This window comes from Daphnia pulicaria, chromosome 6 (assembly GCF_021234035.1).
Source record: "Daphnia pulicaria isolate SC F1-1A chromosome 6, SC_F0-13Bv2, whole genome shotgun sequence".
NCBI lineage: Eukaryota > Metazoa > Arthropoda > Branchiopoda > Diplostraca > Daphniidae > Daphnia > Daphnia pulicaria.
The window spans coordinates 6,461,584-6,479,446 of record NC_060918.1 but is presented as its reverse complement, the minus strand read 5'-3'; the positions used below and the strand labels follow the sequence as shown (position 1 = coordinate 6,479,446).

Sequence of the window (17,863 nt, the reverse complement as noted above, 5' to 3'; positions counted from 1 at the left end):
CTATCAGCGTCAGGCCATTCACTTTTTTGTTTTTGCCACAAAGGTTTTTTTTTTTTCATCCATTGCAATCAGCCTGATATGCATGTGTCGGATATCCGATTTCTTTGAGGGTTGGGAAACAGGTAAGGAAGTGGACTGAATGGAATCATAAACACTTCATAGTTTAGATTTTTCGGGGGTGGTGTTGGACACAGGTGTTCTACGGCAAATTAACTCCGAATGGTATACGGACATTCTGGCGTTATTCTCCCTTACTTACACGAGATGCAGGACGTCAACCTTGTCGGTTGACGAGGAATAAGTTGAGTCGGCCGCAATTATAAATTAGAGCGTCTCTTATTAGCTCTGTCGAAATAGCGGTCGACCAATAAATCAGGTAAATGCAAATGTCGAATGCAAAAAGAAGAGATCAATTGCGGTATGCTATACGAGGTGGACGAAAAGATAATACAAAAAATCTGCCCAAATGTGTGGAGCAAAACTATACGCTATAGATTATTGAATGAATTAACCAGCACTCAAACTGTCAAAAACAAGCGTTTGTGCATTGGTGGTTTCTACAGCGTGTTATACCAATATTTCTATATAGCTACAGTATAATATATACAAGCTAAATAAAACCAAACACTATTTAGCTCATCGCGAAGCTAATTATAGTTTTACCTTTGCAATTTTGTTCAAGCAAATTACGATGTCGAGAGAATATGTGGTTCGTTGCGTTTCCGACATAGCAAATAAAAATTCCAAAATAACATTCCGTCATCACTTAAATATTGAAATCGTCCGATTGTATTCACGACTCGAATGCAAAAATGGGGGAGCATTTAAAAAAAAAGGAGATGTTCAAAGGGGCAAAGGGAGAAAAAATAACCGGTTAACTCATCAGAAAACCAAAGTATGTGCAACATTCGAATTGTGAAAAGATGAAAGTAAAAAAAGAGATTAGAAAGAAAAAGAGTCTGGCCTTGAAAGAACCAACAAACACGGGTAATATCTAAGACAAAGAACGTTTCAAATCGCGGCCAAATAAGAAGGCCGAACTGCGTTATACATTCACAAACAATGTTTCATCATAAATATGCGCTCCAAAAACCATGAAAAAATAGGAGATTTTGGTTGGGTTTGTTGTCGACCGAGTGCGAGACCGTTGGACATTTTTTTTTTTTAGTTCACTGGGAATCGCTAGGATTCAGTGAGATCCGATTATCTGATTTGTGGAACGAGGGCCGGCCCAGGTTTCCGACATCCTTTCCGCTGGATCTTTGCGGATGAGTAGTATTAATACTGCCATCTGTACCGTACTCAGTTACTTACCGCTCCCACACGAAGCAAGGCTGTCTAAAATAATAACTGTTACCACAAGTAAAACAAACAACACGACGCGTGCTATGTGTAAAAAAAAGGAAATATCAATGCTCTCATCGACTAAAAATTCACACATTTGGCGTTGAAAAAACGGGGGAATCGGAACAAAACAACTCGGAGCCAGCATCCGGGATTATTTGTTTTTGTTTTATTTGGTATGTATATTTGTCGATTCGACTGGTTTTTTTGAAAAATTTGCGTGGCATTTCTCAGTCGACTGGGGGAAGTATTTCAATGCAGTGGCATGTAAAATAAAATATAAAAAAAGTCAACCATCATCAGCAAAACGTCTCTTATGAATTCCATGTGCGTTCGTCTTTGTGCATGGTCGACAAGAGCACCAAGTTTGCCAAGAATAAAAATAAACGAATTAAATCGTCTGCTGATCCGTGTTGGGACACTGTTGGACAGAGTCCGGCCATTAAGAACCGGTGATTATAGTTGTCGTGGAAATCGTTCACGACGCAACATGTCAGGAGTCTTGAGACGTAGTCGACTGCTGTGCACCGCTTGACGAGCTCCCGGCATTGGCTGTAGCGGAGACGGCCGCCTTGGTGACGGGTGAATTCGAAGCGATAACATTAGTCGCGGTGGCAGCCAATAGGGTGCTTCGATCCTTGCTGTTCTGTTGCGTCAGTTTAGCACAATTGGCCGCGAAATTGTTGCCAGTTTTCAGGTGACTTCGCAACGAGCTGACGCAGACATAGACGGGACGATAGAGAACGACGTCCGCGTCACAAGTGTTGGGCCCACCGTCGTAAACTTGGCCAAGCTGGAACTCCGGCCCGACATATCGACCTCCTTCCACATGCTCACACGCCGGCTCTGTCCGCATAGCACAAATAATAGAAGAGAAACATGGGCATAATCAAAACAAATGGATGGGTGGGCTTTAGAGCGCCTTGGACGTCATTCCAACCAGCATCTGCCGAATAATTGAAATGAAGCGTACCGTAGTAAACCACTGGCTGGTTGGGTGAATTGGGAATCCGGAACGGAACGGTGGCTATTGTTACGGGGAACTCCATTGTCAAGTCCTCTGCCTCCGACTCCAACAGCAAACTGACCTGTGTGTGTGTTTCCAAAAATACATTTGATTGCTGGTCGAGATCAATCGGCGGCAAGGCGCACTTCAAATTGACTCACGTGAAGGGCGTAATAGACGTTAATCATCCGACAGACGCCAACTAGCGTCGTCGGTAAGGCTGGCAGCACCAGTGACTGAGATGAATCGAATTTGGAACGCCTCCCCGGCTGGACTGGATCGCCTCGATATTCTAGCACAACATGTTGCAGCTCCTTGGTGGCGCCGAGAACTACTCGGTGAATAGTGTACTCCACATACTTCAAAGAAATACAAGTAAATGAATAATAGAAGTCCAATGCTGTTACAGTCTTCTTGATTTGATTAGCTATTGCATGGTGGATCGGTGGAGCGATTGCTAATTCGCCGCCGACCTTAGAATCACGTTTCGTAATTGCCTTATATATTCATTGAATGGAATCCTCAAGTTGCCTCGCCCAAATGGCCCACCTCTGAATGGCTTTTAATTTGTGTAATATGATCACGCTGCCGAGCAACGCACCGTTTCGTCGGTCGATCAAGAAGTTATTCACTGTCAATTAATATTGGAATAGATGAAGAATCGGGCACTGACCTGGACGAGACGTAGTCGAAGCCGCACTTCTTCAGCGCTGCGGTTGTGGATGTCAGCCTTCAAACGCAAGCTTTCGCCGCTGACGTAAGCAGACCTGTCGAGTTGAACGCTCAGGGATAGAGGACCCTTCTTACAGCAGAGGCAGCAAGAAATCCGCTTTCTCCGTCGACTGAGCGGTTTCTGTCGATTCAATTGTTTCAGTTCAATTTAAGGCTGTTTCAATGTTACTTAAGCAATTTGTCATTTTTCAACACACCAGGTATTGCTCCTCCATACAGTCGATGTGAGGTCCGATGATGGTGAAGTACTTCATACCTTGTGGAGGGGACGCGTACGGTATATCAACCGTCGCCTAGCAAAAGGCAAGCCAAAAGTTAGACGATAAGAAAATTGTAAAAAATTATCCGAAAGCTATATGCAATCCAAGGTTTCAATAGCGATCTATATAAGCTACTTGAAAGGAAACTTGATTTTAAAATATTTGGTCCCATTCCCTTCAGATGTTCAATTTTTTTTTTTCAGTAGTTGATTCTTTCCAGTGAAAGTTTGAAGTCAAATAAGTTGAAAAAGGCAAGTCAAAGACTGCCAGTGTGCCAAAAAAATCCCATAACCAACGACAAATCCCCTATATGCCTTACATCTCCCTTCCACTATATAGAGAGCTTCCGGCACTCACGGGAGCTCCAGTATAGAAGTTGCGACTAAAGATTAAGCTGGCACACTGGCAGATGCAACATCAAAATCCAACAAGAGCTCACAATCAATAAGATAGCTTTTAAGCTCCTCCTCTTTCCATTCCCGTCTCCACCCATTCTCATCTTCACCGTCGTATCTCTTTCATTCGCTATTCCAGTGCATTCTGGGTTTTTTTCTCGTCACCGATCCTGCGGAGCAAGAAGAAACTCGCTCACCCACTACTGCTGTTTGGGTTTATATTGCTGATAGCACGACAAGAAGCACGAAGAATTCTAAATTAGCAGCAGCTTGCATGTACAAGTTTATATATCGGTCTGTTGGCCGTCTATTACGAAGCTTACCTTGATGTAGTATCGAACCGTTCCTATCTTGCTCTCGAACGAGCAAGGCAGACAGCTCTCCGGCAATAAAAAGTGAAAGGGAAACTGGTGATAACCTCTGGGCAGCACTGGGATGGACCCGTCGGCTTTCTCTGTAACAAATAATGTTTTAACGAATGGTGCAAAGAGAAAAAGTTATGCAATCTCAGCTTTTGGGTCGACTGCGGTGCTATACCAATTATCGAGCCAATTATAGTTTTGCATGGCATTTTACAATTTACATACCTTTTCCCCAGATAGTCGATCGTTCGTCTATGAAGTACTGGTCGTCACTAATTGATTGTTGGTCGCCGGAAACCACCACTTTCCATTCTAGATGAGCTCTTCCTCGTAGCACTACGCGGACAGCTGTTTCGAGAATTTCAGGACAAAACAAACGAACAGTATTATTAATTATTATTCTTTTTGTATTTGGAGAGATTCTCCTTTGGTTTGAAGTGATCAAATGAAACGTCCGAGTTTCAACGCCAGAACAATTTCAGTCCGTGTAATAATACAACTATGTCATCAAATGCCCAGCTTAAATTACGCAAATGAAACTTGAAACTCATCCAGACGTAAATAGCCGAGTATTTACGACCTCTACTCTTCTTACTCCAATTAATTCAATACCTGCATTATCTGTTTCATTCACAGCTCTCTGCGTCCAGTCATTAAAATTGCGTGTGTGAGTGTCTACATGGACGTTATACCCATATTGCGCGCGCTCTTCTCATTAAATTTGAATGCCCCGCTTGTTTGACAATTGCACGATAAACTATTCGATGCTGGTTCTCTACCAAATACGATAATTTGAAATAATAACGGTAGGTCGCCGGGTATAGGAATTACAAATTGGGAAGATATAAAAGGGCCTGCTTATAAATGCAAGGTGTTTTAATATTTAGAACCAGTAACCCTTTACCGATGCCTCGTAAAAAAACCGGACAGGAAAGATATTACTATTTGGTATGTGTATCGATCAAACTGTCAAACAACAAAAAGAAAGTGAAACATTTGGGATATCGGATTCTGTGGAATATCATTCCCACCTCAATGTATAGACCTGATACCACTTTTCCACAGTGCCTCCCATATAGTGTGTAAAAAAAAAGGACATGAAGTTGTTCCCTCGACGGGGAAAAGAATGCGCTTCCTCAATACTTTATAGTTTATACTGTAGAGTAGTTCCCAAGTAAACCGGAAATTATGTATGAAAGCTCGGGGTGCCGCTAAAGTATGGCTAGAGGCTAGCAACCAGATGAGATGAAAGTGCCGATAAAAATATGAAACTACTCGGAGATGGATTGATTATGTTCTCTATTTCCAATCTATTTCCACTTGATTTACCAATTTGCTGAATCGGAAGGCGCTCATCCCGTCAGCACGCACATGCAGCACAGCTGACGGAATAATTTCCGATACGAGAAGTCCTTTCTCGTTCTCGAGCTCGCCCAGCGCATTTGTCTTTTTTCCGCCCACACATCGAGATTGATTTTTATGTTTCCCGACCAGCAGGGACATTGCCACCCACACGGCCTGTCATTCCGGCGAACTGTGGGCATATTGAGTAATAAACTATTTATTGAAGCTGGCTGGCGATGGAGAGTGCCATTGGTCGAAGTCTCACAGCAACGCGCATGTTGTTAGTGCTCGTGAGCACTATTAAAAATGGATCAAGAAACCAGCTACAGCTCGTTTCAGCGCAGTGTGTGTCCTATGTGCAGCGCGTATACAGTATACCTCTTAGTTTGAAGTTCTCTGAGGTATCGAGGATAACGACGCCGTAGACGGTCTCGCCGGCGTAGTACATTTCTTTCTCCAGGCGGATGTCGAATTCTCGTATGTAATCCATGTCGGTGGCTGAATGGCGGCGCTTGCCGACAGCTGGAGCTCCACAATTGATCTATCTAGTCATGACTGTCTGTATAGAAACACACAAAAAACGATAGAATTCACCAAAAGGAAAATCAATAAAAGAAAGAATATATATAGGAAGCTGGAAGCTGTCTCTTTTCTTTGGTTAGCAGTAGCCAATAACAGCCGAATGCCACGATATCTGTCAGCCAGCTGTTTTAGACTCTTTTGGTTCAATTTCCTTATACATGGGGTTGCAGGTTATGAGCAGAATTTTACGGTGTAGCGTGTGCTGTGTATGTATGCTGGGCTTATTAAAAGCCAATTCTAGTCTCTAATAAAAAATTCACGCATGTCTTCATCTATTGTTCTCAAATCGAGCCAACAAAACTGTAATCACAACTCAAACAATCTCGCATGATTTCGACGGGGAACCCACGACCCGTAAGAAAAAGGCCAACCATGCGGCAAGCATTCTCATATTGCATCATTTATCCAACTGAATCCGCATTCATTCGTTCATTTACGAAGGCACCTTTTATATAGCGTATTGCGTATAAACAAGGTTTATTATAGAAGGAACAAATTGCTTCTTTCATTTCCTTGAATTGCTTGATGGCTCTGAAGCAAGCTCTCCTAAATTCTTGATAATGCAATCCCCGCGTGATCAATAATGGTAGCTCTAGTTGAGGAGAGGCTCATCGTTTCTGGATATTTGGAGATTACCGATTACTTTATTTAACAAACTATTTGGGGTCTGTCTGCAAGACAAAAATTTATTCATTGACAGAATTAATTTATTCGCATCTCATTGATGACGAGGATCGATTGAGCGTCGACTCTCGACATTACAGATATCATTTACATAAGCCCCCGAATTAAAAAATAAATGTTAAAGTGAATGTGGGCTGTTTTTACACCGCTATGTAACTCGGACTAGACTATATTTATTATCGAAAAATGAAGACTTTATGACGGTTTTACAAATTCAAGGAGCGAACTCAGTACCGGTATTAATGCTCCTCGTTTCAAGTGGGATGGAAACTTTGTCAACCGAGTTCAATTTGTTTCTTCATCTTTGATAGCAGGAATAAACCTTGGGTCCGTATATACTTCGTAAATCGTTGTGCATCAAAGACAAGGGCCCTCTCTTGCAACTTCCTGTCCCCGTGCCCAATTTTATCGCTTCCGTCCCCTTTATATCTCGGTCAGCCTTACAAGCGGAAATAACGGATTGATGGGAGTTTACCAAACGGAACCTGCATTGCCATAGCTCAGGGATTCAGGGAAACTTTTATTGCACACGTACTACTTCAGAGATAGTATCGATAAATAAACAACCAACCGAAACACTAAAAAAAAAAAAACATGTCATTTTCCAAATCTTATAAAGATTTCAGTAGCGAAGTGAATTCCCTTTTAACGCAAATAAAAAGATTTCGCAAGAGAATTGGGTTTCTATACTCATCTCGAATGGAATGTGCGTTGGTTTGCACATAGCCTATGTGATAAATTCGTTTCGTTTATACGATTTCATATGTTAAATTACTATAATATCCGCTTCTACGAAAATTTTTTATTGAATTTGGGTGAACGTGAAGCAAATGCCAAACCCAAAAAGAAAAAATTGTTAACAACGAATTGAATTAAAAAATCCGTGCCAGCGGTGAAATGAGTTATCCATTGATCTTGACTTTGAATACGGGCCTCCGCATTCGAAATAATGTGACGAAGAGTACGACAATGTTGCCCCAATTTGTCGAGGGTAAAATATCGCCCACAGTTGGATAAAGCAGTAGACTACTTGGTAATACACGACGAGCGGGTGTTTAACGTCATGGCTGGTTCGGACAGAGAGAAGAACTATACGTCATTTCCGACTGTTATCTTCTTGGTTTATCTTAAAGAACGATAGCACGCTGTATACTACTGCTTGCTGGCTATCAAGCGCATCTGTTCAATGTATCAAAAAGCACACACACGATTTGTTCGAAGAAAACAGAAACAGGCTTTTTTTGACAGAAGGATATGGAAGGAGAAATGACAACCTAGATGTGCTGTGTACTGTTGGACGGAAGACGCCGCATAATCCCATCGATTGGTTCCAGCATTATGTACAGAAAGCACAATTCCAGATTGAGATTTACTCTCGGAAAGAGGATTTTACCGGGCTCATTCTTATCAGTTCACACTGTATTCCTAGGTATTATTACGTATGAATGATATACCTGACCCTTTTCGTGCACAATATGTTGAATTCTTGTGTAAGTCCGGACAGAGCTTATTGAAGACACGGAAAAAATAAGGCGAATAAAATTCTATTTCCTCCACTACAGATGGGAATCGATCGCAAGAACCTCAACAACCGAACAAATACAAGCGCTTCCTATATTCTCATTCGTGTAGCATTCACTACAAAGTCTCGTGGTCCGGGTATTTAACCAAATAAAGCATATCTTCACGTGAAATCCCAAACAGAATTCCAATACACCCACATGCTTCATAAAGGCGGCCTTCTTAACTGTACATCTATGTATACAAGCCTCCTCCAGTCGTTTCGTTCGATAACGGTCTTATTCACATTTTTATGTGGTAAATTACATGCAATTATACTTTTAACGTCTCTTCGTTTTGGGGATGGTAAATTCTATATCTGAACGTCAACGGGAAATTCATCAAAATATATATATATGTTAATGTCATTCGACTTCAATTATCTCTCGTCGCTCGATCTATACTCAGCTGCAAAAGACTCTCATTAAAGCACTCCTTGTTATAAGTGATTCACTAAATTTTAATCCCAAAATTGCTTCAGCTGAGAGCTATGCATGGAAAGTGGATTAAATATCCTTGCTTTTGATCGCTTTTGTTCTAGGCGTGAATAGTAATTATGTAGGTAGTGAATACTTCGTTAGGGATGATGCAAAATTTAATAGTGTAAAAATTGCTAATGCTACACTTTTTACTCTTTTTTTTATTCATTACATTAATTGATAGACTAGCTTATAATAATCGTATTCGTATTAAAGTAATAAGTGAGGCAATAGCAGCAAGCGATATCGATATCAATGATTTGAATAATAATGCGACTTCTATTTGCAGATGTTTAATTTTTTATTATACTGATGGGCGTAACGAGCGAAAGGAACATTAAACAATAACGCAACAATTCACGTCACCTCTACTACAGCCCTTTGCTCCAGCACCCCACCCCACACTGACCCAACCTTGTTAGCGAACTGGTTAAAAAATTGAAGAATTCAAGCGCCTCAAATTGCATACTACCAACAATCTGGTTGCGCAGGGCAGCAGTTTCATAAGTTCACGAGAAATTTTCGTACCGTAGTTCATTATTGCAGTTATGTAGGGCCTATAGCTATACTTAAACATAGCCCACTGTGTCAAACCGTATCTATAGAAACAACGCCTGTCACCATTTTCAATGAAACACCCACCGTGCTGATTCCCAAAACCCTGTTCTTATTTGAAAAGTTTATATTTAGTTATTCCCTTTGGATATTCCTTGATAACGCAGATGTTAGAGGATCAACGACGAGAGCCCCCGCTTTATTTTCAGCGTTTCCAAAGATTTGGAAAGAAGTTCAAGGTGCAGAAAGACGAACAAGCTCTATATGCACAGGTGAAAAAAGCAAACAGATGCCAGGCAGAAATCCTAGTTGGAAATAAACTTTATTCCATATACAAGTTTGATAACGAAGATAATTCCTGTATAATTCTTTTGTCTCTCAACATTTGCGCTCATTACCTCCGTTCTTTATACTTCTCAAGACATGCAGTGTGAAGCTGGGTTCTCGGAATTGAATGTTTTTAAAACACCCTCATCTCGTACGAACCATTAAACTGTAGCCTTCTTTACAGTTCTGTGAACATCATATTACCAAACCCTTATTTATTGTGTTCGTGAAAGAAATGTGTTGTTTATTATTATTATTATCGTCGCCTACAACAACGTATAAAACATAGCTGTTACTTAACTTTTAATGTCAATACGAAAATAGATATCAATGCTACTTACTCCGGTTACCGTTTATCTGGATATAAGATATCTATAACAAGGCTGATTTTGAATTTAGCCTTATTCCATCATTCGTGCACCCAGCGAATGTTAAGTGTATTCCAATCAGTCAACTTTTTATATCATAATGAAATTTAAAAAAAGTGTGTACCGTGAATAGTATAGGTAAATGTAATAAAAACGTGCTTTTACGTCCTCTTACATGGTTCCATTCGACTTGTGCAACGGTTCATCCAATATCGCACAATTATTATTATTTTGTTAGCTTTTGAAAGATTTTTTTCTTTACTTCATTTGGTCCGACACGCTCGTCGCACAAAACAAGTTTTACAACAAGAGCCGTATACGTTACGTAAAAAGGCCTTTAGATTCGCTTATGCACAATCGAGGGCAAGGCGATACACATTTACGACGGCATTCAGTCAATTTGCTTGCCATTAAAAACAAAATTACAAGCTCAAATACAGTATGGCGAAGGTTGTAAAAATAAAAGCGCTCTCCCTTTTCCGACCCAAAGACATACCCACACGATACCGTAACCTTTTCCTATGTGTATCAAAATCCTTATTGGTGAGCTTAGGGTTCGTAGAGTTGTTTATAACGAGGTACGTATAGCGTTTCTGCTTTTGCTCTCTGGTATCAGTTTTCCCACTTATAAACTCCGAGATCCGCAAGCTCGGGGCGTCCCTATAGCAGCGCATTGATCGCGTTGGTGATTAACCGAGTCAACACTAAAACACGATCCCCGTTGATTACGCGTAACAGCAAGGGTTCTGTCTTGATACAAATAAACCTGCTGAAATTAAAAGGAGGATTATTTTCTATCGACTGTTATATGTGCGCTCTGTATTAAGATTTCTGGGTCGATGCTTATTTACTTATTCTCAGCGGTATGGCGACCGTAGAACTCCAAAGACAGAAGAACTCCACCGACAATAGAACTCCAATGTTTTAAATAATTGTTAAAGATTTCTTTGTATGCGACTGTAGAACTCCAACGACAGTATAACTCCTTTTTTTTATATTATTAAAAATGCATGAAAATAGAACTCCAGTGCCCGACAGTAGAACTCCACTCCACATGAAAATAACAAAAAAAAATTATTGGAGTTCTATTGTCGCGTAGTGGAGTTCTACTGACGGGCACTGGAGTTCTATTGTCATGCATTTTTAATAATATTGAAAAAAAAGGAGTTCTTATGTCTTTGGAGTTCTATTGTCGCATACAAAGAAATTTTTAGGAATTATTTAAAATATTGGGGTTCTACTGTCGGTAGAGTTCTACTTCAGTCAGCAACCCTTCTCAGCAAAGAGTACGACAAAGTCTTGGACATTTGTGTAAAATGGTCAAAAATATCTGAATTTGGTCACTGATGACCTGTATACTACCTAAGTCGGTTAGTTTGCTTGTGATTCGAATCGTTCGGAAAAGGAAAAAGAAAAATATCAAAAAGATTATCAAAAGATTGGCTTGATGTTGGCTTCCGGGAAAAACCTTTTGTTCTTTTCCTAATAGCGGCGCCGAATCGCCTTCCGAAGATATCTCTTTGCCGTGCTGGTTAATCTCCTTCTCTTTCTTTTCGTATCCCTAATTTTGTAAATGTTTCCTCGTTCTTGGCAAGATTCCACATCACTGTGCGATCCGGATTTCTTTCCGTTGATGCGCTCCAATTGACGTCGCCTCCAATGGGCCTCTTTTCTTCTTCCTTTTGCAGCGGAGAGACTCAATCTTTGCGGCAAAATCATCAGTATGTTTACAGTATAGTATACCTTCTTGTTTTGTGGCCTGTGATGTAACAAACAAACAGAAGAAGCTTGAAGCCTTGTGCACACTGGTGTGCATTCCATGCTGCCGGAAAGTGATATGTATATGTTTTATAGCAAATATAACGGTAGGCTATGGTACGGAAATACAGAAATCTCCTGTCTATAGAGTACACAGAAGGCAAACACACGAGAACAACGGAGCGCTGCGTAGTCGATTTCCTTTATTAATAAAACCGGAGCGAGATCGAATGTCAACGCGGTTTTTATTTGCCATTTTGCGAGACAGGATATGACCTTGACTTTGACGAGATGGAAGCCAAAAATGACACAAAATCAGACGGAACAACGGGGTTGGCAACGGCATCATGGAAATATTCGTACTTATTATCTTATTATTCGTATACCAAATAAACCCAGCAGTGAAATGGATTGGAAGATAAACCTGACCGAAATGATGTGCAACACGGAAGCCTATGTAGTCTTAAGATGATACAAAGCGATAGTATCCGTAATTTTATAAGACTATATACCTATTCTGTTGTCTAGGCGGCGACAAGCGCGGCAAGGTGTTTAGACGCGTCCGTTTCTATACGAAAAAAAATACGAAAAGAAGAAGGAGAGCGACTGATGTGCGGTTGTACGCAGCGTCTTTTATTTTCGGACACGTCGGTGCTGTAGGTTTGATTTCAAAGCACCACCTTGAAGTCGAGATTCCCTTCTTCTTCTATATGTTCGACACACATCCATTAGAAGGAAATTGGAGGCCCAAGCCCAACCCCCCCAACCCCCCCGTCTCCGACGATTCCGTTCTCGCTTCGCTGACACATGAAAGGAAGTAATCAACGTTGGAGTTGATGCGGTCCCTCGCTCTTCAATGCTCTTCATCTCTTTTCCTATGTACAGAGCTCGAATTAGACGAATACCCAAACTCCCTAACTGCGAACGAGTGGAGATGGCCGGAGCCCAGCAGTCCAGCACTTGGCAAAGGAGAGAGAGAGAGGCGGCGGTGGGAAGAATGATATCCGCTGAACGAGATAACGTCTTCCGTCTAATATCTTTTCATTGGGATAATCAACAGGAACCATCAGCAACTGTTATTGCATGCTTGATGTTCTCCGGCCTCTTGGATATGAAAAATGTCGTGCTTAATATATATTCACGACTTGGAATTTTTGAAATTCATCGATCAGTCAATACCCAAGAAGAAAAACAGATTTGGATCCAAAAGTATTCGCTGCTGCTGCCTTTGAGAAATTTCATTTCATTTTGCGACGGTATCTATAATGCTCTAATATCCGTAATTACTGAAATGATAAATAAATCTGAAATCTTGTGCAACATATGAATGCGTTATTATTCTCTTGAGCCCGAATACTCGCAACGGATGCCAACAATACGTTGGCTATTCGCTACTTGTAATCGTCCGGCCGCCGTTTTCTTTTAATGGCGTTAAAAATTAATTTGAGCGGAATTCCGCCACTAACTAGAAACTTTCTACGCGAGATGCCCGGAGATGCCATAAAAACAAAAGACGAGGGTCGGTCGCTTTTTATATACAGGGCCGTGTATAACGTCGTGCAATCTCGTTTTCCCTTGTTATATATCGCTATAACAACGGAGATGTAGATAATAAAAAGAAAAAAGAAAGAAAAAAAAAACCTAACCAACCAACGAACTCACCAACCCAGCTTGTTTGTTATTTTAATCACGCCCCGTTATTCCTATATACGTACAGCTTCTATCGATCCATCGTTCTCCGACTTGATTTTCTATTTGTCTTCGAGACTAGTACCGGTACTTGACTTTCTATTTAGTATTCATTGATGGCAGCAGGCAATGCCGCTTTTCAATTTGCAGTAGCAGCGTGTAAACAGCCAACTATATAGACTTGTTGAACTCAGCACTTATGTCACACCTTAGAAAGGAACATCTGTCTATACAACCGAACCGAGAATATATAAGGCACGTGACCTGTTCAAAGCGCAGTGCGCACTGCTGACAATAAGAGAGAAAGAAAAAATAAACAGCACAAAAGCTGTGTCTGATGTTCAAATTCGTTACCGTTTCAATCAAAGTGCGCGGTGAGTGTTGCTTTTGTGATGCAGAATTTATATTGCAAGCCGGAGAGCTTCGATGCTGATTTATCAGTCGGAATAATATAGATCGACTGGCGCATCCCTTCAACGGATGCCGCTGTGTATATCACTTGATTTTTTCACTTTGCAATAATGGAAACTGGAGAGTGAATATAAGGAATGTGCACTTGTTTTGTGTTTGTTTGTTTGTTTTTAAATAGCGACTGTATTATTCGTTAGCGCACAGGGGGGAAAATTAAAATGCAACTGAAAGAAAAATGATTCGATGTGGTTTTATATGTTGGGAGAATTTTTGACCAACGTTGGTAATACTTGGTTAACAGACACCACTCACGACTGATGGGCAGACGGATAGATATGAACAGACGGGAACAACCGAGAGCCAGGGTCAGACCGCTTGTTGGCGGAGCAAAGTCACTTGCCCAACTGGATGGATAGCGGGGCAAGCGAAGAGCAATGGAGGAAAGAAAAAGAAAGAAAAGGAAGGACAGGGATCCAGAGAGCTATAGGAGAGAATGTGCTGTGAGGACAAAGAGGGAAGAAGAAAAGTCCCTGAGCCGCCGCACTCGCTCATCAGCTGAAACGGTCATCTTCATTGCGCAGGTTGGCTTCAACCCATGATATTCTTCGGGGATCGGGGGCTGCAAATAAAAACTCGGGTTTTGTCCAGCATCTAGGCCTATATGTAGCTTTTGGTTCTTCACAATAACACTGTATTATTTTGGTATATTCGGATTCATCACACTAAAAATCCTCCCCCTAAAATTCGGCGGCGTTATACATACATATAGGGCGCGCTCAGCAACGGATAATACGTTTTACTTGCCTGTCTGACCTCAGAGATTTATCGCCGGGTTGGGCAATCACACAATTAAGAGACAAAAGAGTTTAGAGTTGATGGGCGAACATATACACTTTCAGCAGGAGGATTTCATCGAATCATGTTTATTTTGGGGGAAGTTTTATGATGTTATAAGACTGTATATGACGAAACTATACTATGCTATCGTATTTTCTTATTTGAAATAAGTTTGATACCGCATTTTTTGTTTGGCTCCTTTTTCCTTACTTTCCAGTTTTCCGAGCTTTTCCCTGAACTTGCACCAGCAGTCTTTTTCTTTCTTTCTTTCCTCATTCAGTTTCGATCTCTGTACTTGTCTTGCTACATCAGCAGTGGACTGCATAACTTTATATCCTCCCTCCAATGATTCCAAACCCAAAAGTCTTTTTCTCCCTCCATACATATATTCAGCCTATGTAGAGTGTGTGTACGTATATGTACATACATAATACACATATCTTATTCATCTTTGGCTCCCGAAGTGGCGTGGAAGAAAGAAAAAAAGGAAACAAGAAATGCAAATAAAACTACAAGGCATACAACCGAAATACAAATCCAACATTTTGTGAATCGAATGGATGCCGCTGGTTTAATTTCTCGGATACTTTTCTTTTTGCCAGTGTCAATTCTCTGTTTCAGTTGAAAAATAAAATTATCCGAGTCATTGACGTGGTACATTGAGCAAATTCGCTGACGTACACATGAAAATGAAGCTCGCAATCAAGTCAACTATCAGCGACACGGTTGCAAAGTTCGCTTGAAACAATCGCTAGCTCTTATTCCTTTTGTTTGACGGGAAACTTGGTCTAGTAAATAGGTATAACTACGTACGGTATACGGGCGAGTATACTTATAAGCCTATATACACGCCATTAGTGTGCGTGTGACCGCGACATCCGCGCGGGCATCGATGCCGTGGCCCTGCTGGACTTTGTTCTTCTCGTTGGCGCTTCGCGGAACGATGGAGCAGCAAATGATGCCGATGCCGGCGGAGCTTTTCCCTTTGGTCAAACTATTTGATGCCCCCCTCCCGTGTGTTCGTGCAAGTTCGGCTCGTTTTCCTCGCGCCCGCCAATTCCGTCCTCTTTGGCGCTCCGCCCACGCACGCTCAACACAGATATATATACCGGCCATGATCGATAAAGCCGAGCCAAGGGGAATAACTTGTTCCTTTCTTTCTTTCTCTCTTCTTCGACTTTCTCCTCTTCTTCTTCTTCTTCTCCTTCTTCTTCTTCTTCTTCCCAAATAGTCTATACTCTATACTCTACACAAAAATGGTAGGATAAATGTTTTCCTTGGCTTTAATGGACTAGACGAGAGGGAAACGAAAGAAAACCAACGGTACCGATAGGGAAGACTTGACAGATTCGATTGACACGACCCATCGTCAAAGACTGTTTTCATTCTCTATCTATCTTATATCCATCCATCTATCTATCTGTGAATAATGTATTCCTTCTCCCGCGTTCTTTTATCTTATTCATGGAGCCCTCCAGTCTTTTCACATCTCATCGCCCTGCGTGTTGGGCTGGTGTAGAGTTCGATGATGAGTCGACGAGTTGAATAAAGAAGAACCGAGTGTGGGGACATGTTTTATGGGAGGAGGGAGGACGCTCAGCTGGGGGTTTTCCTCGAAAAAGAATGGGAAAACAAAAAATGGTTGCGGCGGGGATTGTTTTATGACAGGATCACACCGAAAAGAGCAACTTGTTTAAATGCAAAAATAACTAAAAGGCAGACAAAAGAAAGGAGCTGGCGGAAAAAAGAATCAAAGGCGAACAAATAGTATACATATAGACCGCGAGATCACGACGCCAATCTTGATACTAGGCCTATACATACGTCGCTCGAACGCATAGACCTTGGTGCGTGTATAGTGCTGAGCCTGCTGTTGCTGACATGTTTCCGTTCTGCCATCACATAACGTGCCAACGTATATATCTAACAGCCCCACGGCAGACAATGTTGCTTCGCTTGTCTTTTTTTTTTTTTTTTTTTGATTTACCGTATAATCTATTAGGGCTTCGTGTATTCTATAGGATCCATCTAGTCTTTGTTGGGTTATTTTTTCTTGAGTTTTATTCCCTCATCCTTTTCGAGGCTGCTTTTGATGTCCGTCCACCGTTTATAGTTTGTTATAGCCTCTTCCACCTATCCCATTTGGCTGGGCGGATTGATCGTTGGACCGACAAGTAAACAGCATCAGTGCGCGCTTGCCAGTGCGCACGGAAGTTAGCGGGGATCAGCAAAAAAGAAAACCCCAAAAAAACACCGCTATAGCTTTCCCCGGCGCTTTATATTATTCGAGAATCATGTATAGCAACATTTTAACTGCTGATGGCAACTATAAAGGATGAGCGAGACGGGTCATCGTTCACTGTCCCCCTGTCTCGTTTCCCTTTGAAGTTGAAGAAGAAAAACAAAAACGAGAAGCGGAGAGCGGAACGACGAGGGTGGAAATGGCGAAATAAGCAACTTGTCGGTGATTTACATACTGTGTAAACGAGGGCTTTTTATTTCCTTATATATAGATCATAGAGCCAAAAAAAAACCAACAGTTTCTGTCTATTTTGTCTTTCTCTTTTTTGTTCCTCTCTATATTTTAGTAGTATTGTATAGTTCATTTCTCTCTATAGGGCTATATACGACTCGGCGGCAACACACAAAAAGTCTTCGTTACATAAGGGCCAGCCGGCCAGCTCTCTCTACCTATATATAAAGTCTATTATTGGGTCCTTTTGACTGCTGGATCTCAACGAAATTGTGCTGCAGTCGCCAGCATTGCAGCATCGTTCGAGAAAAACGAAATCGCGGACTTTATATCAGATTGTTCCGCTCTGTACGGACGGCACTCTCATGAGCAATTTGTACGCTGGATTGGCATCGATCTAAAGTAATACAGCTCTCGACTATTTCTTGTATTATTCTTCTGTTTTCTTTGCTTCGACTTTGATTTGAATTCTCCTTTCTGTTTAGCTTGTTATTGGTGAAATGTGAAATCGAAACATTTCTTCGGGAAATCAAAGAAACCAGCAGCACGAAATGTGACGAATTGTTTGCTGCGCTAATACATCGAGTGTTGACTCTCTACAAATTGCTTGGAGGTCAACACATCATTGAAATTGACCGCCCAAAACTAGGGGAAATAAGGAATAGTAACAGCAGTGACCATAATTCGTCTTCTTGTT

At 41.2% G+C, this 17,863-nt stretch overlaps 1 protein-coding gene across 2 annotated transcripts; it reads right to left on the bottom strand.

The window, feature by feature from the left end:
- Window positions 1–759: 759 nt before the first annotated feature.
- Window positions 760–14,273, bottom strand: LOC124341892 (arrestin domain-containing protein 2-like). 2 transcript variants are annotated; one of them, XM_046794843.1, is made up of 9 exons: window positions 13,800–14,273; window positions 5,822–6,002; window positions 4,325–4,447; window positions 4,061–4,191; window positions 3,280–3,375; window positions 3,024–3,203; window positions 2,512–2,709; window positions 2,318–2,432; window positions 760–2,190 (listed from the first exon to the last, which is right to left on the bottom strand). In XM_046794843.1, exons 2-9 carry the CDS (start codon window positions 5,931–5,933, stop codon window positions 1,838–1,840), a joined length of 1,308 nt encoding a protein of 435 aa, XP_046650799.1. In that variant the 5' UTR covers window positions 5,934–6,002; window positions 13,800–14,273; the 3' UTR covers window positions 760–1,837. The 2 variants fall into 2 exon arrangements, with proteins under 2 accessions (XP_046650799.1, XP_046650800.1); XM_046794844.1 differs by having other exon boundaries at window positions 5,822–5,998.
- Window positions 14,274–17,863: the final 3,590 nt, after the last annotated feature.